The 20843-nt window shown below is 55.2% G+C and overlaps 1 protein-coding gene and 1 long non-coding RNA gene across 6 annotated transcripts; one reads left to right on the plus strand and one right to left on the minus strand.

The window, feature by feature from the left end:
• Positions 1 to 5250: 5250 nt before the first annotated feature.
• On the minus strand, positions 5251 to 13462 carry LOC109144598. 4 transcript variants are annotated; one of them, XR_005603094.1, is made up of 5 exons: positions 13397 to 13462; positions 10561 to 10643; positions 7174 to 7353; positions 6847 to 6922; positions 5251 to 6761 (listed from the first exon to the last, which is right to left on the minus strand). It is a non-coding gene; the product is annotated as an uncharacterized LOC109144598 (long non-coding RNA). The 4 variants fall into 4 exon arrangements; XR_005603093.1 differs by having other exon boundaries at positions 7174 to 10643; XR_002045462.3 differs by lacking the exon at positions 13397 to 13462 and having other exon boundaries at positions 5251 to 6279; positions 6627 to 6761; positions 7174 to 12228.
• Positions 12920 to 14704, plus strand: HAND1 (heart and neural crest derivatives expressed 1). 2 transcript variants are annotated; one of them, XM_039559938.1, is made up of 2 exons: positions 12920 to 13501; positions 14054 to 14704. In XM_039559938.1, exons 1-2 carry the CDS (start codon positions 12995 to 12997, stop codon positions 14153 to 14155), a joined length of 609 nt encoding a protein of 202 aa, XP_039415872.1. In that variant the 5' UTR covers positions 12920 to 12994; the 3' UTR covers positions 14156 to 14704. The 2 variants fall into 2 exon arrangements, with proteins under 2 accessions (XP_039415872.1, XP_039415873.1); XM_039559939.1 differs by having other exon boundaries at positions 14057 to 14704.
• Positions 14705 to 20843: the final 6139 nt, after the last annotated feature.

A 20843-nucleotide genomic window follows, 5' to 3' on the forward strand; every position in this document is an offset into this window, starting at 1 on the left:
CCTAAGTAGGAGAAGCCCAGCTATAAAAAAAATGCCTTTTAAAAATACCCGTGGAGTGAATAAATCTCCGTTGTGCTAAAAGGCAACGACAGCGGACCCGTGAGAAGGGGATCTGCTCGTGGGATGTGTTTTCCATGCGCGCAGTTAGAGAGGCTTCGCACAAGGAGTGGCATGCCTGGGTGGAGGAACAGGAGACTTTCTAATGGTTTTTCTGGGATTCCTGGGGAAAACAAATAAATAAATAATGGCTGGGAGGAGCAATGAGACAGGCAGACCTGCTGTCCCCATGGGCAGCAGTGGGCAGAAAGCCTAGAGGAGGAAGGTCTGCCCATCTTGGAGGGATGCCCAGTTTCTGGTGTCTCTTACTGTTCCAAATGCCCTCACCCAGTTTGGGGCTGGATACATCATTTATGGGCAGTAAATGGCAGCCAGCTGGCACCTGCTCCTCTCAGGCTGTTCCCAACCAATCCCTTTCCCAGGAAAGGTGGGCTTGGCATTACCCCAGGTATCTGCCCACCAGGACAGCTTATTGGGATGAGGATGCTACTCTGAGCATAACACATCACCTCATGCCATCAGGTCATGTGTGCAAATTCCTGAGACTCACCTCAACTGGAATGTCTGGATCCTCTCTGTGGGGTGACATGGTGGCTGAGGGCTATTTTGGGGCAAGGAAGAACAAGGTATCCCCTGAGACCTGGAGGAAGAGGGATGGAGCAGCTGGGACAGAGCTGTTCCAAGAGCTGGCAGTGATTTCAACAGCTGGTTCTGTCGAGATGAGCTGTGTCCAGTCCCACTCTATGGGCAATGGAAAGTGGAACATCCCTATGAATGGAAGAGAAAGCAGAGCTCCAGAAAGTATGGGACCACATCCACAATCCCTGCATTATGGTGCAGGCAGCTCTCTTAACTGGGAAACTCACATCTCTCCATGGGCAACGGAGCTGGCATGGCAGCAGGGCTGCCAGTGTGGAGGGATGCCCATACAGGACTTCCCAAGCAGGACATGCAAAGAGAAACCTTGAGAAAGTTCCCTGTCCACCATAAACTATGCTGGCCCTTATCAGGGAGAGCATTCAGTAAGCGATTAAGTGAAGACTTTATTAATACTGCTGCAGCTGGGACTGCTCAGGGGCTTAACCTGAAGCATGTGCTCCTCTGGCTGAGGGTCTTAATGCACTTAGTGAACATCTGGATACGGCCCGCCCCTTCCAGACCTTTCTTCTCTCCACGGGCAGTCGGGTTATCTGGAGGGGAAGGAAGCCTGAAAGCTGACTCTGTCCTCCAGGGCCGCTTTCATTCCTCAGTAAGCCCAAGGGACAACTTGGCAGTAAGGAGCGTCGCGTAAAGGAATGTCCCGTGATGGACGGCGCTTAATGGGACACCTCCACATGCACCCCTGGCCACGGGTGCAAACCCTGAACTGTTCCCAGCAGCCTCCTGGTGTGGAGAGGTGATGGTGAGGCTGAAGGATGCCCACACTCACCCTCCCAGCGGGGTGGATGCTTTCCCTGCAGACACCTCTGCACAGGCACTGGTACCTCTGGACGCGCAGGCTCTGCAGACTCCAAACGCCGAGAAATGTTTGACAGAGCAGCATACATATTCCAAACATTGTTTGATTCATGTTTTAAAGTCTCACTTGCAAGCATACTTCCCCAGCTCAGGCATCAATCACTGCAAATATGTTCTTATAAACAAAGCAACACAGACTGACTGTCTCTTCCACCCTTACCATACGCAGGTCACCGGGCAGCACCCCGGGGAGAGGCGCTTCCCGGCGCATCTGAGCCCCCCTCGGAGGACACCAGCACAGGTAGCTGGGGAAAAGCAATGGGAAACCTGTCCCCAGTGGCACGGTACCATCCAAGGATATGTATCCCAAAGGAAGGCAGTTGAGTCCATTGCTGTGCCAGGAATGACTCGCTCCTGCTGCACAAGGGTGGCTGTCCTCAAGGTTACAGCTGTGCCTTCATCTCCTCATCTCACTCCATGCCCCACCAAACACACATCCCTGCGAGATGAGATCTCCCCAGGCAGGGACAGGGGAGATGAAGTTCCTGAAAGACAGGATGAAGTATTTCCCAGCACATGGGCTGCACACATATATGGATAATGAGAGCAGAAGCATAATTTCATTTTATGTTTTAACCCTGAATGCCTGATTATCACATCTAATGGCTCAAGAGACCCCCCCCTCCTCAGCATTAGGGACCTGCTGTGTGTGGTGTGGGCATGGGGGTGTCATAGCTGGCTGCTCCCCACTGTTGCTGCACAGTCACCACCAGAGTTTCCCTGTCCCTGCTGCCTGCAGGGACCCAGGGAGGTGCTGGGTCGTGGTTGTAGCTGCTTCCTCCACTACTGTGGACATCCCAGACCCTACAAGCCTCAGCCCTTGCTACCACACAGCAGGGACCCCAAAGTACATGGACCTCTGGGGCTGCCCCTGCCATCAACCAGGCACCCCAAGAATCTGGACAAAAGCGGTGAGACATGACAGGGACAGTGGAAAAAAATGTCTGCCCCAGACTCACAGGTTTGGACGCTTTTTAAAGTAAACTCCCTTTCTTTAGGACACTCCAGCAAAGTTCAGGATCCTGTTGGTAGGTGACTCTTGCACTTCTCAGTTCTCTGTTTAGGAAAAATAAATAGGAAAGAATCCAGAGGCGGTGCTTTCTCCCCGCTCCGCAAGATGGATCAGTGCTTGCCACTGCAGGAAAACTGTCCCACCGTGATCCAACCCAGTGCTTTGTCCTGAAATGCTCTGCCATGGCTGAATACATGACTCCTCTGGAGCAGGGTGACACATTCCAGCCCCAGACAGTGACACTAACAGATGCAATCAGCCTGCAAGGTTTAATGGGAACATGGTGCTGGTGGAGACGGCAGTGGGAAATTTATGAGGAATTCATGAGAGGAAGAGGAAAATGAACAGCATTTGCTGATGCAAAAGGGAGAAAGATCCCAACAGGGCAGCAACTGAGCCATGGGGTGGTGGCATTTACTGGGGGCAGTTTGGGTCCTGGCTGTGGGGAGGGTACAGCAGCATGGTTGGACCAAAAAGGGGCCCTGGCCCTCAGCCATAAAAAGAGCAATTGGGAGGCAGCTCTATGGCCATCTCCTGCAAGGGAAATGATGAGCCCCGAGTCCCACCACAACTCCTAGATTGAGTAAACCCCATCCTGCTGCCAAGCACATCCAGAGCTGCTTTTTCAGAGCATCAGTGCTCTTTCTGCCTGGCTTTGGGCAGGCTCAAACTCTCCCAGGTCAGGAGCCACATCTAACAGGTCACTGGGACTCATCCAACCCAGGGCTGAACACCACACTGCTGATGGGAACCTGCTCACTGCCTAAGTTCCCTATTTTGGCCAAAGCACTAGGGCCAGGGAGATTTTAGACATGTGTATCCCAGGTTTTCTTCCTCCACTCTTGCCCTGCACCCCTGTCAGTCGGACAGAGGGTCTGTATCAGTCTGTATCTCTCCTGACTCAACCCAGCACCAGCTCTGATGGCCTGAGATAGCAGCAAGTGGCTCAGCCATAGGGCTCTGGGGGCAATTAGAGAGGAGACAGCCCCTGCCTGCACCCAGCTCCTTCCCACACCTCAGGGCAGGGCTCAGAGCCTCTGGAACCTGCTGGGATGCTCGGGGGGCTGCATGCTTTGGGATACTTCCCCACAGAGGGGTGAGGAGGGCGGCCCCACTACAGTTCCCGTAGCCAGCGTGGTCTGACAAGGCTGCGAGGAGGGAAGGAGAGGGGAAAAAATGTCTCACTGCTGTAAGGAGATTTACTGGGCTTGTTATCAGCACAGGAAGAGCCAGAGCTTAGGGGCAAATGGGAGATGCTTTGCCTATTGCGGTATTTTTTCCTACTGTGCTCTAAGCCGGCTCACGCGGCGCAGGCAGGCGGCACACCCGGCTCCACTGCTCCCTTTCCAGCAAGCTCCGTGTGAGCCCTGTCACCTCCAGCTTTCTGTTTGCCAAGGCAGGGGCTGCTCAGAGCCCAGAGCACCCGTGTTCATTTAAAAAGTGCTTTGTGTTTAGGTGCTGGTGTCCATGAGCATAGGAGAGCCCCTGGCGTGGCTGAATGCTGCAGCCCAGCTCACCTGGCTGGTGGCTGCTTCCCTCATCCACCCTATTTGGGTCTCAGCAGCTGCTTTTAACCTGGAATGGGGTTTGTAACCACAACCAGGACTGAGAGATGGGTGGTTATGGGGCTTTTGTGGGCCTTCCTGATCCTGCTGCCCGCTTGCACCTCACACCATTGTCACCACACCACTCCTGGGTTGGATCCTGGGGCTTATTTCCATGAGATCTCAAGGCTGTGGAAGGTTGGGAATGAGAGGGTTTTTTCCTGGTGAGAAGGAGGGTTATGCTTTCTGCTCATTTGAAGTCCCTGCAAACACCCAGGGGAGCACACGTGTGCTGGGGAGCCAGTGCATTTTAGGGGGCGCATTCATCTGTTACGGATGCATGTGGGAGAGGGGGAGAAACAATTTCCCATCCCATAGACTGCATAATAGCATCCATGGAATTAAAACAAGGTCTGAGCAAGAGAAATGCATCCGCAAAGGCCTTTATCTGGCAGAATCAGAGCTCAGCAGCGGCACGGGAAGCAGCGCGTGGCCCGCAGGAGACCCAGCCCATCTAGAGTTTCGGCTCTGGTTAATGACACAGCAAATCGAGCCTGTCATCTTCAGACATGATGTTTCTTGTCCTTTCGGCCCAAGAAAACAACTACCACCCTCTAAAACTGCAGTTTCACAGCAGTGTAGCCTCTTCTCCCCCCGTCCCTTCCAGAGCAAAGGCAGTGGCGGCAGCTCTAGGGGTGGGAGGACGCGGTGCTGGGGGCTCACCACCCTCCACCCCACAATTTCAGCATCACACCGAGAGGATGATGCTGGGCCAGCTACCTCCTGGAGAGCCACAGCGAGGAGGAGTGCCCATCCAGAGAATCCCAGTTTCCCTCATAAGCTGGCGGGGTTCACTCAAATCCGTGAGGAACAACTTCTCCCTAATTCCATGAGTGTTGGGCTCCCAGCAGGGCTTCACCAGGATGGGCTTGCTGCACAGGAGGGGCAGCTGCATGGCAAAACTTCACTGCCAAAGACCCTGGGATAGAAATATTTGTGCCTAAATCACAGATTGATGCCGCTAGCAGAAAAAGCAGCACCATAAATACATATATATATATACACACACTATATATATATTTATTTATATTTACAACTGCAATTGTAATTATATTCATAGTTACATTTATTTTATTTTTATATATTAAAATATTGATTTATATAAGCAAGTATATTCTTATCTATCTGTAAATACAGTATCAGGATTGCTGGTGTGTATATTGCTGGCTTAGGAATTACTGCCTTTTTTTTTTGTGCTCTAGGTATGACATGGAGCATGTTAAAAAAAAAACTTTAAGAAGGGTTTAAACACCTTGTTGGAGAGTGGTTTTTGTTTGTCCCAGGGTGAGTGTTCTCAGCTCCTGCATATGATGGGCCCTTTAGAGAGGCCACAGGAGCTCTGGGGCAAGATCACAGCGGGGCTGAATGCTGGTACAAATCCCTCCCTGCCAGAACTCACCCCACAAGCCTTCACCCTGATGGAAAATGCACTGTGCTGAAGTCAGGGATACTCCAGCAGCTGGGATAATCAGCAGTGAAGTGCTGGTGGTGGCCATCACCTTGCCAGCACCCACCAGCTTTGTGCATGTCCCACAAAACATCCCTGGAGCCACTGCACCGCCAGCACGGCGGATTTCACAACATTTCCCCAGGAGTGTTTGGATTTACGGTGTAAAACAAACCACTTTTGTCCAAACAAGATGCTCCTTGCAGAGATGGCTATTTTGGGTTGGGTGTTTTTTATTTTAATGGCCTTTCAAAGAGCAGAACTGATTCGCACGAAGCTGCTCCAAATGTTTCCAAGCAAAGTTTAAGAGAAAACTGGAGTTTCGCTTAAGCGTGTTTTAATGGGGAAGGCTTGTTTTTCCTTCATGTTCCCTGCTCTTCTTGGAAAACCAGGAGCCAAGGGAAGAAATGTCTTCAGCTCACAGCAAATGATTTTGTTTCAGTTTTGAGAAGTAGGGAGGGATCAGCATTTTTATGGGAGCAATTTATTTCCTTCCAATAAGCTCCATTTCAGACAGTTTTTTTCTCCAGAGCATGTTAGGAGGAGTCAAATATTTACTGTATATATTGATATACAATAAAAGCGTTATTCTTTGGAGGTCTGGATTCACTTTTTACAGCATGTCCTCATCCTGTGACTCCCTAAAAGCAAGGAGGTAGTGATACCCATGGTGACACCATGGACCATAGTGACAAAAGGACACTCAGTGTCTCTGTGCCTTTTTGCCCCAAAATACCCCCACCTCCCCCTATGCCTGTGAAGGCAGCAGCACAGCCATGCTGGGTGCTGGATCCCAGCTTGGAATGGGGAATAATGAGCCCTGGGGAGGCTTCTGCCACCTCCCATTTATAAAACAGGGGAAAAAGGGTGGGAAAAAGCACTAAAATTATTTAAAACCCCCAACTCCCAAATAATTTTCAGTTGCAAAGAAAGTATTAACAGATGCTTGTTAATTCTTAAAACCATCTCAATCTGCAAAAAACCCAACCTTGGAAAACCCGTCTTGAGAGTCTTGCTGTAATGGCTGGCCCGGAAGCTGCACAGACATCTCAGGATGCAGTGGGGGGAACCAAGGGAAAATCAATCCCTCTGCTCCCATGGAAGTGAGCAGTAACTCCTGCACCTGAGGGGAGAGAAAACCTGGAATTTTGAGAGAGCCAATGATAACCAGGATAATAAGGCACCACTAATTGTCCTCATCCTCCTACCCTGCAACAGCTGGGAAGGCATAGCCGGACCTGGCACGAGGCACTGTGTGATGAGACCTGGAGTTGCCCTGAAAATCTTAGAAACAAAATGAATTAAAAATCCCGTGTGGATCCACACAGAGGGGAAGGTGGGAGGTTGGGATACCAGGACATGGTCCCACCACAGGGAAGCATGGACAGGATGCTGTTCCCTGGCTCTGGTTGCTCCGCAGTGCCAGCACATCACACTGAGCCTGTGACATAGCAGAGCCCTGTTAAAAGCATCCCAACCTATTTCAGTGGTCTGAACCACTGTCAGCAGCCTTTTCCCACCACAAAGCCATTTACCTGCAATGTCACACAGATGCGGTGCAGAACAGGAGCTCACCCACCGAGCCATGTCAGTCTCTGTGCCAACGTGTCTCTGTAGCAATGGGACAGGAGGGAAGCCCCTCTTTCAAGGAATGTGGGATGCTGGTGTAAGCAGGGACCAGGGAAATCCCTCATGCACATGGGGCATTGTGGTACCTGGAGTTGGAAGGAGTGTGAAGAGAAGTCCCCACAGTGGCAGCACCAGGATGAGATGGAGAGCAGGGGGACAGGGAGAAAGACACATCTCATGTCATGACCCACCTCCCTTTCCCCACCAGCACACAGGAGATGACCCAAACCTGCACTCATGTCTGACCAAGGGAAAAGTTGGAAGCAGCGAGTCCAGCTCTGCCCATCCAGACCCAGCAGTTCGTCTCCAGCTATGCCCCAAACCAGATGCTTTTGACGAAGACGCCAGGAGCTGCCTTAATAAGCGCTTATGCAATCCTTCTCAGCAGAGGAAATGTCTTTCCCAATCCCCAGCCATTAGCAGTTGGCTGATGCCCTGGAGCAGGACATTTTAGAGCCCTTGTAAATTTGCTTCAGGAGTGGAAAGTGGTTTGAGGAGGGAAAGGCACTGGTTTTTGTCAGGGACCTGAATCATCTGGGAGCTCTTCTCCACAACTTCCCACGAGTGGAGAGCTGCCACCACGTGTCAGCAGCCAAACCCTGCCCTGAGCCAGGTGATCAAGGATGGGAGAATGACAGTGGCAGCTTCTACTCCAGGGTCAGCAGCCAGCCTCAAGGCTTTGGGGAACAGTGTTTGTCTCAGCAGGGAATCTGAGTGGGGAAATAAGAGGTTTTAAGGTAGGAGCATCACTCCTGATTCTGTGCAAAATTTCCTCTAAGAAGAGAGGTCAACCAGGGAGCAACTGGATGGGCTCTCCAAGCACATGGCTCACCTGGGCTGCCAGTCAGAGCTCATGGGCTGGGTTTTTCTGTCATCTCCAATTACGTGCCTATGACAGATAATGTAATATAAAAAGAAATTCCCCTTATGGCAGGTGGAGCCTCCTTCCACTGATTTCCAGGGCAATCAGATGAGGGAACAGCTCTGTTTTAAGTGAGATTCAGAGCACCCATGCCAGCCTAGAGGAATGATTCTGGGGCTGGTTCCAGCAGTTAGGCTGCTGTTACCTTCCCTTTACCTATTGTTTGCATCCAAACTTAATTGCAAATTGACATGAGCCGTCTTTGGGGAGCTGCTGTTCTATCAGCACAATGAGCCATTGTTGAAATGGCCGCAGCAATTTTCCAGGTTAATTTATGGCCGCCACACCCCATTAGCAGCAATAAATGTGGAGCCCGGTTTTGCCGAAATTGTGAGTTACGATTTTTCAAATAAATACATTTTCCTATAAACCAGCTCTCTGTTTAGTTTGAATGTTCCTCACAGACACATCCATCTACATAAAATACACAGGAGAGGAAGCTGAGCTGTGACTTTGCTCTGATGACATAAAAACTTTTGTAAACACAGTGTCACTTACAGTACTAGCAAAGAGAGAGCCCAAAAAATAAACAGCGAGTGCCTGGCCCATCCCTGCAGGAGCACATGGAAAATTTAATACTTTTTTCCGTAAAGCTTTGTTTTCCTCTTGATTTATCCACGCAAGACAGTGGCTGTTTGGCCATAAATAGATGGTATTTCTTGAGGGGCAATGGTTGCAGTCACCCTTTGTGTCGCCATAGGGGCGGCACGGGAGGGGTGTGGACAGAGGAGATGCTGTGGGCTGCTGCTGAGAACAGGAACATCCAGGCACAGCACCGTGCTCACCCCCAGTTCCTCCTGCTCCTTCTGTGGGGCTTTAACAGACTGAACCCCACTTGGAGTCGCTCCTGTGATGCTGATGTAGGATCAAGCAGCCCAGTGAGGTCGTCTGGGGCTCTCAGGCAGTGTGTGGGTGCAAGAGAGCATGGGCACCAGCAAGCATGAGCTCTGCTGCACTCCAGCACCTCCCACCCCTATGAAACCCATCCTGGCACAGCAGGACACGTGGCAAACCCTGCTGGGGTAGAGGGATGCCCTGAGTGGGCTTTTGCAGCCCAGCCTTAGCTGTGACCCCAGGGCTGAGTTCATTGCTGATCAAACTGACTTGATTTCATTCACTTCTGCAGGTTCTCTCGCTCATCACATTGCCAGGAGGAAAATAATCCCCCAGAGCAGCTCTCTGCAGCTCTACTTGAAGCAGACTCTGCTCATGCCTCAGTTTCCCAAGGGTTTTTGCCACCATCCCCTGAGGCCTCTGAGAGCAGAACTGTTAGGAAGGTGCTGAGTGATTATTATTGCATTATTTCAGGCAAGTGCTATAAATACCCAGGGGCACCTTTAGACACAACCCAGCTGCCCAGGGGAGCTGGCTCAGCCCTGCTCTGTGCCTGCAGTGGCTGAGGAGGGGATCGAAGGCCGTGGCCGAGTGAGGAGGTACCCTGGGCATAACCTGATGGGGGACGTGGTGTGGGGCTGTGGGGTGACAGGGCTGGGACCCTCCTGGCCACACCCTGGGGCTGCAGTGGAGCTTGGGGTGGGGGGATGTGGGTGCAGGAGGGTGCCGGGATGCTGCAGGGAGATGCTAACAAGGAAGACAAGGGGAATATTTTACGGGGCTGCAATGTAAACAGAGCTGGAGCAGAGCCCCTTTTTATGGAGTCCCTGTCCTGCCAGGGCATCTGCCAAGGCCCTGATTTACGCTCCTATTTAGATAAGGGAGCCAGAGGGGGGGAGCAGAGCTGGCGTCAAAGTCACAGGACACCCGGGGCTGCCGCTCGCTGGGCGCTGATAAGGAGGTGGCTGAGGGGCCAGGGCCAAAACCTCAGCTCCCGTCCCAGAAATGGGGATGGATGCAGAGCATGGTGGCTCCACCTGGGTTTGGGGTGCTGGGGTTTACAGAGACCTGGGATAACCTCACTCCCAACATGCAGCATTGGCCCCCTCATCATTGCCTGGCCATGAGGGCAGAAAATCTTTCTCTGGGAAGGATTTGAAGGAAAACAGGTGGAGAGAAACGTGGTTCCGCCTGCCATGCCAGCCATAAATCGCCTAATCCAAACTGCCCGGCGTTTTCTCCCCCATGTGAGTGGGGAGATGTGAAATTAAAGAAACTCACCAAAAGTTTGAGAAGTGCTAAATTTGGACGCCATGACAAAGGCAGTCTGGTTTGATTTAGAAGGTGTCGGCATGAAAAGGGCTCTGGTTTTATTATTTTATTAAAACATGAAAGATTAGAATGATTTTCCAAAGGAAAATCAACCCTCTGGTCCCACTATTTGCTCAGCTGAGCACTTCCAAACTCTGCAGAGTCCAGGGACCTCCATCAGGGGGTGGATTAAGCAAGAGAATGCCCAGGCTTGGGCTGGACTTACCTGGCTCGGCAGCTGGAGGCTGGAGGTGACTCTGTTGCACGGCTCAAGGTGACAGCTCCCAGCAGGATGTGGCTGTAAGTGGCCTGTGCAATGCATACAGGGATACAGGGATGAAAAGGGTATTTTTGAGGAGTGTTTCTAGAGATGGGGTTTGGTGGCACAGACTCTAATCTGGAAGTTTGCAGGGTTGGAGAGAAGCTCAGTGAGGAGCCTGGGGTTTCTAAGAAGAGCAGGGCTCCACAGGTGATGTTCTGCCAGCATGGAGGGGGTGAGGCATGAAGTGGGACCCCTGAACTTCTCCCAGATGGGCACTGGCTCCCACCGGCGGTCAGCCGGGCTCGGGGATCCCACCCAACCACGGCTGTTTTGAAGGAAATCGGGGACACGACGCCCTACCCAAGGCCTGGCTCTAACAGGAGAATAATCACTAGCAAATGTTTGCAGGGCGCTTGTTTTAAAGGGGGTGGGGAAGGGGGGTCTTTGCAGCAGCTGAGAACAAAGCAGGGGGGAACAAAGCTGGGCAGATCCGGCACGGCCGCTCCCCCCCAGCCGCCAGGGCCCGGCAGAACCGGAGACCTGCTTGCACCCTGCCCCGGCCCCCCCAGCCTCCTGCCTTTGCAACTCGCCTTGTAACAACTAACGATGGAAAATCCGAGGCATTTAAGTGGCTCCCGAATCCGCCCGGGAACCGTGATTGAGAGAAGTCAAATAAAATTTGTCATCTTTAAAATGCAGGAGGACGTTAATGGTGTGTTAGCCCGGATGATTAATACAAGCGCCTGCAAACAACCCTCCAACGTTTCCACCCTCCGCTGCAAGATGAATCGCTGGAAAGCGCCGTTAATCGCTAACATACCTTGGGCCCAAAGCCCCTTCCTGCCCCGCCGCGCTGTGATCACCACTGCCGTGCCCAGCCTGTCCTCACTGGGAGTCACTGCAGCAAGAGCAGGGGTCGGCCCCAATGCCACCAGGCAGGGCTGGGGGTGAAGCCCGAGCTCTGGGACGCATCCTCCTGGGGATCTGTCTCCCATGGGTGCAGAGAAGAGCAGGACGTGCTGTCCCCTTTAGGGCCCCACCCTGGGCTTGAGTTTGGGGCTGCAGTGAAGTACAAGATCCCGACCTCAGCGGGTCCCCCCAGCCCTTCTGTGGCCAGGCTGGGACAGGGAAACACAGGGCAGGTCCCCACCTCCCTGTTGTAAATCGGTCAGTGTGCATGGACAATATCATTTTTATATATCTATGCATCTATGCAGTGTCTGTGCACGGGTGAGCAGCACACAGACGTGTGTTTATAAGCCACGTGTGTGATAGGTGTGCGTGTGCCATACGTGTGTGTGTAACATACTTACGTGTGTGTAGCACATCCGTGCTGCTGGTGTATGTAACACCTATGGGTGCACGCGTGTGATGCGTTTGTGGAGCGTGTGGTGTGTGCAGCATCTTTGTGGTGCATGTGGGCAACGTGTCCAGTGTATTGGTGTGAGCAGCAGTGCGTGGTGTAACCAACACAAGTGCAGCGTGGATTTGTGCAGCGTGCATTGCACAGCGTGGGCGTGTGCTGTACGGGCATGCAGTGCACATCCCTGTGCAGTTGTGCAACGCACGGAGCAGGCATGGGCCAGGAACGTCATGCACAGGGAGGGAGCCCCCCAACCCCAGGGGGGCCCAGCCCGGCCTCACTTCGCCCCCTTGTCTCCCCATCCCCCGGCTGCGGGTGCGGCCCCGAGCACCCCGCGCTGCCCACCCGGCCCCGCCACCTCCCCGCGCTCCGCTCCCGCGAGGTCGGGCCTGTCCCGCGTGGGGACTCGGTGCGTAGGAAGCAGACTGTCCCCGGGCCGCTGCGGCCCCGGAGCACGCACACGGTCCGCTCCGGCCCGGCCCGGCCCGGCCGGGGCTCCCCCGCGCCGCTGCCGCCTCTCGTCCCCGGGCCGGGCGCGGCGGCTCTCGGGGCGCTCGGACACCCCCGCACCGGCAGCGGGGATCGAAGCGCTCCGGGACAGGGGCTGGGGTGGCCCTCTGGTCTTCCTCACCCCCTTCTCCCTGAAAGCAAGGAGCAGGCGGGACCGAGGGCAAGCGGCGGAGGTGTGAGCCCAAACCCCCGAGCCCGGAGCGCGGCGCACGCCCCCTCCGCCGCCCCGCTCCCCCCGGGGCCCCCGCGCATCCTCCCCTGCCCATTGGCTCCACGGCGGGGGGGCCGCGGCCCTATATAAAGGCCGGGTCGGGAGGCTCCAGAAGGGGTTAAAAAAACCCCAAACAACAAATCCAAAACCCCAAACCCCGACTGCCCCACCCCAAACCCCACAGCCGCCTCCGCCACCGCAGCCCCGCGCCGGAGCCGCGCTCCCCGCAGCCCGCCGCGCCCGCCCGGCGGGGAGCGCCTCCCGCCCGGCCATGGAGCGCTGCTGAGCGGCCCCCGGGGCCAGCGGAGCGGATCATGAACCTGGTGGGGGGCTACCAGCATCACCACCACCACCACCATCACCACCACATGCTGCACGACCCTTTCCTCTTCGGGCCGGCGGCTCGGTGCCACCAGGAGCGCGCCTACTTCCCCGGCTGGGTGCTCAACCCGGCCGAGGGGACCCCCGAGCTCGCCGGGCAGAGCCCTAACTACGGCCCCGCCGAGTACGGCCCGGCCGGCCCGGGGCGGCTGGAGGCTCTCAGCGGCCGCCTGGGACGGCGAAAAGGTGTCGGGGGACCCAAGAAGGAGCGGCGGAGGACGGAGAGCATCAACAGCGCCTTCGCCGAGCTCCGCGAGTGCATCCCCAACGTGCCCGCCGACACCAAGCTCTCCAAGATCAAGACCCTGCGCCTGGCCACCAGCTACATCGCCTACCTGATGGAGGTGCTGGCCAAGGACAGCCAGCCCGGGGACACCGAGGGCTTCAAAGCAGAACTCAAGAAGACGGACGGCAGGGAGAACAAGAGGAAAAGGGAGACGGTAAGAGGCGGATCGGGACCCGCGTCCCTGCTCTCCGTGGGCCAGGAGCGGGAGGGAAAAACCGCAGGGCTTGGGGGAAAAAAACCTCTAAACTCTCCCGGCCTCGCGGGAGCCTTTTCCCCCAGCGTAATAATAATAATAATAATAATAATAATAATAATAATGATAATAAATCGTTGGAGGGTAACTCGTCGGAGAATAGCCCGCCCGACGGGCCGGGTGGGCTTCCGAGCACTTTCCGCGAGGGATCAGCCCCCGGGGCCGGGACTGGCCGCGGCGGAGCCTCCCCCGGTCTGTCCTTCACCTCTCCCGGGAGCTCTCCCAGGACGAGCGGGCGCAGGAGCGATTCGGAGCAAGGGCGGCCGCTTCTCCCCGTGCTGCAGCGGGCGGGTGGCGGGGTGGGGACCCCTAAAGCCCCTCTTTGTCCTCGGGCTGGCAAAGCCGCTCGCTTGCAGCCCTGCGGCAGGCGCAAGGGGCGGGCGGGCGGCCCGGGACCCCGCTCCGTTCCTGACCGCTCCTTTCTCCCTCCTTTCCCCGTCTCCTCTCCCGCAGCAGCCCGAGGTCTATTCGCAGCCTCTGGGTCACGGCGAGAAGAAGCTGAAGGGCCGGACTGGTTGGCCCCAGCAGGTCTGGGCTCTGGAACTGAATCCCTGAGAGCTGCCCCGCCGCCCTGACGGCGCTCCCCGCCCGCCCCTCCATGTGCAATGACGGAGAGAGCCCAGCCCGGCCCCGGAGCCCATCCAGGCTCAGGACACGGGGAGCCGGCCCGGCTGCCCCCCGCCCGGACGGATGCTCCGCGGGAGAGAGGCGAGAGCGCTTTGCGGGCTCGGGTCCTGCCCGCTCCGTCGGCAGCGGGGACCAGCCGGGCCCTTTCCCCGTGTCCCCTTCCCGCATTTGCAGTAATCGTTGCTCCTTCCCGCTGCCAGCAGCAATCGGCGGCTCCTGCCGTGCCGGGCCGGACTGGAACGGTTCGATTCGTTTGCTATTGTAAATACGAGCCCCCGATCCCCTCTCCCCGTCCGCTGCCTGACCGACGTGTGGCTGCGGTGAAACTACCTAGAGGTGCATTTGGGAACACTCCTGTGCCGGGTTTTCTACCTCAGATCTGCATGACCACTTCCCGAGGGACCGAGCGCGCCACACCACGTATTTAAAACTGAATAGCTAAAAAAAAACTTTTAATAAAATAAAATTTAAACTTTATGCAAACGGCCTCGGGTCCAAGCCCTCTGCTTTCCCCTGCTCCGGCAATCGCGCTGCTCTGGCCAGGTCCCCTGCGCTGCCCACAGAGATGCTGCGGGATTAAGGACATCCCTGAAGTCAGTACCCTGCTGTGGGGCCGATCCATGTGAGGGAATTCCTCCTTGGGGAGCTCGGGATCCTTTGAGACTTGTTTATGCCATGCTTGCTCACCTCAGGAGCTGGTGGAGCTCTGCAAACGTGTACCCGCAGCCTCCCCCAGGGCACGAACTCTGCCCCTGCCCTACATGTAACCCCTTCCCTCCCTACCCAGGAGACCTTCTAGAGGGACTGGACTCGTATTTGGCTTGAGGAAGGATGGCAGGATCAGGCCTTTACAGCGTCTGGATGGTACCGTAGAGCTGTGGAGCCCCGGGTTTTATTGCTGCCACGCAGAGAGCCAAGGCTCGGCTCCCGTGTCCTGCCGGGGCAGCTCGCCCGGCTCTGGCACCGGCAGCACTTTCTCACAGGGATCCTCTGTTAGGCGCTGCCTTGGCCACATTTTGAAGGAGCAGCGTCCCCTCCTCGTCATCTGAACACGATGGATGTCACCAGCCTCAGACACAGCAACGCTCATGCAGCCCAAATTCACCTCTGTCACCACTCAGGCATAAATCCTTAATAATCCTTAATAATTAAAGCCAAATCCTCATTCCTTCACACTGTGCAGACACGGTGCTCTTACCAAAGAGTTCCAAGATGTGCGTGCATGGGCTCAGAGCCTTCCCAGCCTGGCCACGCTGTCGTTCCCAGCGACACCGGGATAAACCCGGACACTCGGGCGGCTGCTTGGGGCAAAGAAAAACAGCACAGGTAAATCTGGACATTATTCTAGGGCTAATCTGAGGGCGCACAGCAGGGACGTTTACATTTTGTGTTTGAAACCAAGCTTTTGATTGCGACTAAAGGAATAGAAATAATGATGCTACATCTGTAAAATACTGACACATCGATCAATCTGTGCTTGTGCGGCCGCACACACCAAGAATATCCCAGCCCAGCCGTGGGGAAGCAGCTTGGGTTTTATAATCACTTTGTGCATGTGTGCAAATACAGACGGAGGGACACACAAACACTGGGGGGTACAGCCAGAGTAATTAACTCCCATGGAGAAGGATCCGGCTGCTTGAATCAGCCTTCCCTCACCCCGGAGCCACTGCACGGCTGCCTTCTCTGCCCCGATCCATTTTCTGATCTCTTTGAGGGAGGCTGAGATGAAAATGGACTGCCTGAGAAGAGCAGTGCCCGCCCGCAGTGGTACTTTTTTTGTTTGAGCTATAACAAGTTTAGCATGCTACCACTTCCATGAGTGGAGTAGGGCACTCCCAAACCCAAACACATTCAAGGGAGAAAAAAACAAACCAAAAAACCAACAACAACAACAAAAAACCCGTACAGAAAGTCAGTTCCAAGGATCCAATTTTATGTGCAAGTTTCAGTCTCCTAAAGGGCTGGGTTCTTATGGGAAAGCTCCCAAGCTGTCACTGAAACTATAATCCAGCGCCCCATAAATGTGTCCAGCCCCCGTCCTGTTTATATGTGCCAGCCGGTATCCCTGTATCCATACAGGACAAATCGGTGCTGCCCTTCGGCAGCAGATGAGGGAAAGGGTTAAACGGGGACTTGGGACTTGCTCTGCTGTGAGGCAAAGGTGACTCTGCACGGGAACCGTGTCCTCGCTGCCGTCACACCAGGCTCTATCTGGTACATCGCTCGCAGCCTGCGGACCTTTCACCGCACCTAAAACCTCCGCTGGTTTTTACCTTACGTGTTTCCAATTTTGCTTCTGGGAAGGGGCACCCTGCACAGCCAGGGCGATGTTCTGCCTGCATCCGCAGGATTTTTGCTTTTCTTACCACAAGTTTCTGGTTGTGGTACCTGCTGGCTGCAAACTTCTGGGGAAGGTGTCCTCTGTGCCAGCCTCCGCTGTTCCTTCGGGATTTTGCAAGTGAAAGCGCTCTCCGTTTCCACGGCTGCAGAGGATTTCCCTGCCCAGCAAGGGGGTTTCCCTTTGAGATAGTGGCTCAGCATTTGGGGGGAGAGTGGGTAAAAAAAGGCACTAAACATTTCCTGTAGTCTCGGGCTTCCCCGCTCCCCACAACGCTTTGGAAGGGCTGCATTTGCAAGCAGCGAGCTCTGTCCCCAGCTCGGCACCGCTCAGGCGGCTCCGCCACTCCGGGGCCGGGGAGTCGAGGGTCCAGCTCAGCGCCTGTGCCAGCCTAGGATGGGGTCGCCCCTTTCACCCCCAAAGGAAGAGGAGCTTCAGGGGAATGGGAGCCCTGCACAGGGACAGTGTCCCTTCCTCCGGCAGCGAACCACGGCTGGGAGCGGCGTCCCGGCAGCCTCCGGCAGGCAGCGGCAGAGCTCCCGGTGCTGCCGGCACCAGAACTGTCTGCAAGAACGGTTTGGCCACCAGCTTTCAGTTTTTGGCTACCGAAGGGCCTAGCTCATCGGTCAGGGGAGAGGGCCCTGCACATACCTTCGGCTCGACCCTGCCGTGAACTTGTTGCCGTTGGGAAGCAGCTGGCTCGGGGCACGCAGGCTGCGGCCGGCAGTTGCCCGGGCAGAGGAACACGCACGCAGGGATCGCTTGGCCCCGGGGCAGCACCTTACGTGCCAGGCTCCCTGCCGCTGGAATCCAGCCACGAGGGACACTGCCGGGGACCCTGCTGCCAGCCCTGCTTGGCCCCTGGCTGCCTGTCTGGCCAAGGGGGCGAGTGCTGTGGGCAAGGAGGCTGTCGGGCGCTTCCCACCCCTCGCTCTGCACCCCCGCTTTGGCGTGCAAAGGAATGGCTCTTTTTTTGCCTTTTTTCCCCCCCTCCTTTCCTGCCAAGCCGAGACTCTGTTTCTTGTTGTTGTAGGTATTTATGGGCCTGTTTATCTGATCTCGGGGGAGCCTATTCTTATCTCAGAAGCAGCAAGGGAAGGGTTACACTGGACAGCTCGGTAGACAGGATGGAGCCAAATAAAATACCAATCTGACAAAAAAAAAAGGGGGGGCGGGGGGGCGCAAAGAAACACCCAGACCCGATCACCCATGAGCACTGTCCAGGCTGCAGGCTGGATTTGCCAGCTCCCAAAACAGCTGCTGGGTTCAGGCAGAGAGCACAACCCTGGGCAAGGAATGCCCAGGGACAGAGCAGAGAAGAGGGCGGTGTAATGACACGGAAAGATGGGAAGAAAAAGAAATTTTAGAAGTTTCAGGTCGGTTGTTACGGCAGTTCAGCCGTGATGCTGCTGTTCCGTGTTTCTCGGGGTGAACATGGAAATGTCCCAGTTTGGAATGAGAGGCACAGCCAGTCCCCAGCCCTGGCAGGGACTCACTCGAGGTCGTCCCGAAGGTCACGGCCAGGGCCAGGGCTGCTGCCTCCCGTCACGGGGCCCCTTTGGGTTGGCCCCAGCCGGTGACACAGGGCTGGGGGAGGCAGGGGGCAGGGCAGCCCCCAGCCCGGACACCGCGGTGGCAGCGAGCCCCACCTCAGCTTGGCCTCTGCGGAGCCCACGGGGGCAGCAGGGCTGGGCCAGTGAGTAGGACGGGATGGAATGGGATAGGATGGGATGGGAAGGGCTGGATGGGATGTCCCCTCCTGCCATGGCAAACAGGGGAGCAAGGGCAGCCTCATGCCAGGGGTACCCCCAGTCCTTGCCCCCTCCCCATCCCACGCCCCACTAATTACCGCTCTTAAGGAAGCGCCTGGTAGTTGTGGCCATTTAAGGTAGCCCCAGCCCCTCTGAGTAAGGGTAATTGGGCCATAATTTGTTTTCAGTGTCAAGATGGCGTCAAAGATAAGACAAAAATCTCCAGGTTTGGGGGCTAAAGAGACAGGAGAAATCCTGACCCGGGGCCGACCTCGGAGGAATGGCCACAAGCCCCAGTGAGTCACATGGCAGGTAAAAGATTTACTGCCAGGGGAGCTTTTTGATCCTCTCCCAACACTTGGAGCCTCTCTGCCCAGTTGCTGGCTCCTGAGTCAGACCGTCTCCTGGGAGCACTGCTCAGGTGGGAAGGTTTTCTGCCCAACCGAGGCCCCGCCCAGGCGCAAAGTTCATGACATGAGATATCAAATCTCCATGCTCCTGGCGTCACGTGGTTCTGAGACCCATTTAAAGAGAAGATGCATTTCTAATCCATAGCTGTAGAAATGATGTCCAAGCACGGGAAGACTCTGCAGCTACAAGGTAGATGCAGACTGACTTTTTTTACTTTCTTGCTTCTATTTTACTTTCTAAACCAAACCCGAAGTCTCTGGGTTTTCACCCTTATGGCAGTCCCTGCTTAGGTCTGCTGGCACTGAGCTCTACCCAGGGTATATTCTTCCATGCAGCTGCCTGTGTTGGGAATAGACCAAGAACCCCGCACCTTGGGCCAGCCTTCCCAAGACCATCCTTCAAAAAATGGACAAACTCATCATCCATCCCACATCCTTACCTCTCCAAAGCCAACCTGCATTGTTCCTTTATTCCATGAAGGCTTTCTGCAGTGCAGAGGATTGGGAGAACCACAGCTTTCTGCAGAATGACCTGTTCTTGTCCTGCTCAGTGGTGGAGCAATGCCCATAGCAAACACCTTCTCTGGCAGTGCTAACACTTTGCTGCCAATTTCCCACTGATCTCCCACAACATCTCAGCACAGCCCTCAGCTGAGGGTGGGTGGTGTGGGGTGGCTTCTCAGCCCACTGGTGTCTCATACAGCAGCTGGATTTAAGGCCCAACATGGAAGGACTGGTGGAGGACCAGTGCTGTACAGCTCAGGGCAGGGGGTGAAGCCAGCTGGGCACTTTGCTCAGCAGCACTAAGTGCCATCCCCACAGCTCTGTGATGCTGGATGAGCTCTGTCTCTCCTGGTTACTCCAAACCTGGAGATGTTGCAGCTCCAGGAGCCTGCAGATCAGAGGGGCCAAGGAGCCAGATGTGGGAAGTGCAGGCTAGGAGGAGGGTGTGCACTGGTGAGAGGGGAGTGAGAGGCAGTTACCTAAGACCAGAGGGATTGCAGAGCAGGAGCACACACTTGGAGCCTCACCGTGACAGATCCCCAAGGCAGGGAAGGCCCTTTTTGCTGTTTCCTTTCCCCCAGCTTGTGTGAGGAATTCAGGTCCTGACCACCCTGACTGACTTTACAGTAACCAGAGAAGTAGGGGAATTTATGGCATCACCAGCAGCTGAAAGCTGAGGAATTGAGAGGAAAAGGGTTTTTTTTTTTCCTCAAACTGCAGCTACCTTGACAAAATTCTCATGGCCTGTGAGTGACCTGCAGGAGCAGCAGAGGGGAAAGCAGGGGCCAGAGCAGGCTGGTTTAATCGCCTTGGCCAGGAGCTCCTGGCGTGGGAAGGAGTTATGAGTTTGAGTTAGTGCACAAAGCTTGCAGGAACCCTGGAACACCCTCCTCTGCTCACCTGGGCTTCCTCTCAGGCCATGGCTGCTGGGCTGGGTGCAGGAGCTGCTGAGAACCCAGACACCAAAGTGAGGTGCAAATGAGCTGGATACAACAGGCTTTGCCCCTGCAGGTGTCAAGGCCAGGGAGGGACACAGGGTTATGGAGTGCCCATCACTGTGCTCTGGTCCCTGGCAGTCCATATCTGCGGTAGGAGAAGCAGCAGAGCCACCTCAGCTACCTGACAGTTCCCTCTTCCCCACAGCACCATAGTGTTCCTGCTGAAGGTGCTGGGCTGATCATGGAGTACTTCCTGCAACATAGAAAGGGAAGAGATCCTGGAGAGAGCTCCAAAAGCCATTAACTAAAAGCACACTGGGGGGTTTTCAGGTTCTTAGGGAAGAACCCAGCACTACCTGCAAGGATAAAAGATGTGAAATAGACTCCAGCTCCTGGCAAAGTGAGACTGAGTGCTGGTGGAACTGTGTAGTTATCCCTTGTTGGATAGAGGAGAAATTAAAAAAAAAAAGGAAAGGAAAGAAAGCAAACCCTGAGTCTCACTCCCACACTCCTCCTGCACAGCCACCTCTCTAAGACACAAAACCATTAAATCCACATTCACATTTTTCCCTGGTCCTCTGTGCTGCCCTTTCTGCTGGGGAGCGGGGAAGCAACGCCTGGTTTCCATCAAGGCCGCAAGGACGGCTCACGCAGAGGATTGGACGTGTTCAA

The sequence above is a fragment of the Corvus cornix genome, chromosome 13, assembly GCF_000738735.6.
Source record: "Corvus cornix cornix isolate S_Up_H32 chromosome 13, ASM73873v5, whole genome shotgun sequence".
In the NCBI taxonomy this organism is placed as follows: domain Eukaryota; kingdom Metazoa; phylum Chordata; class Aves; order Passeriformes; family Corvidae; genus Corvus; species Corvus cornix.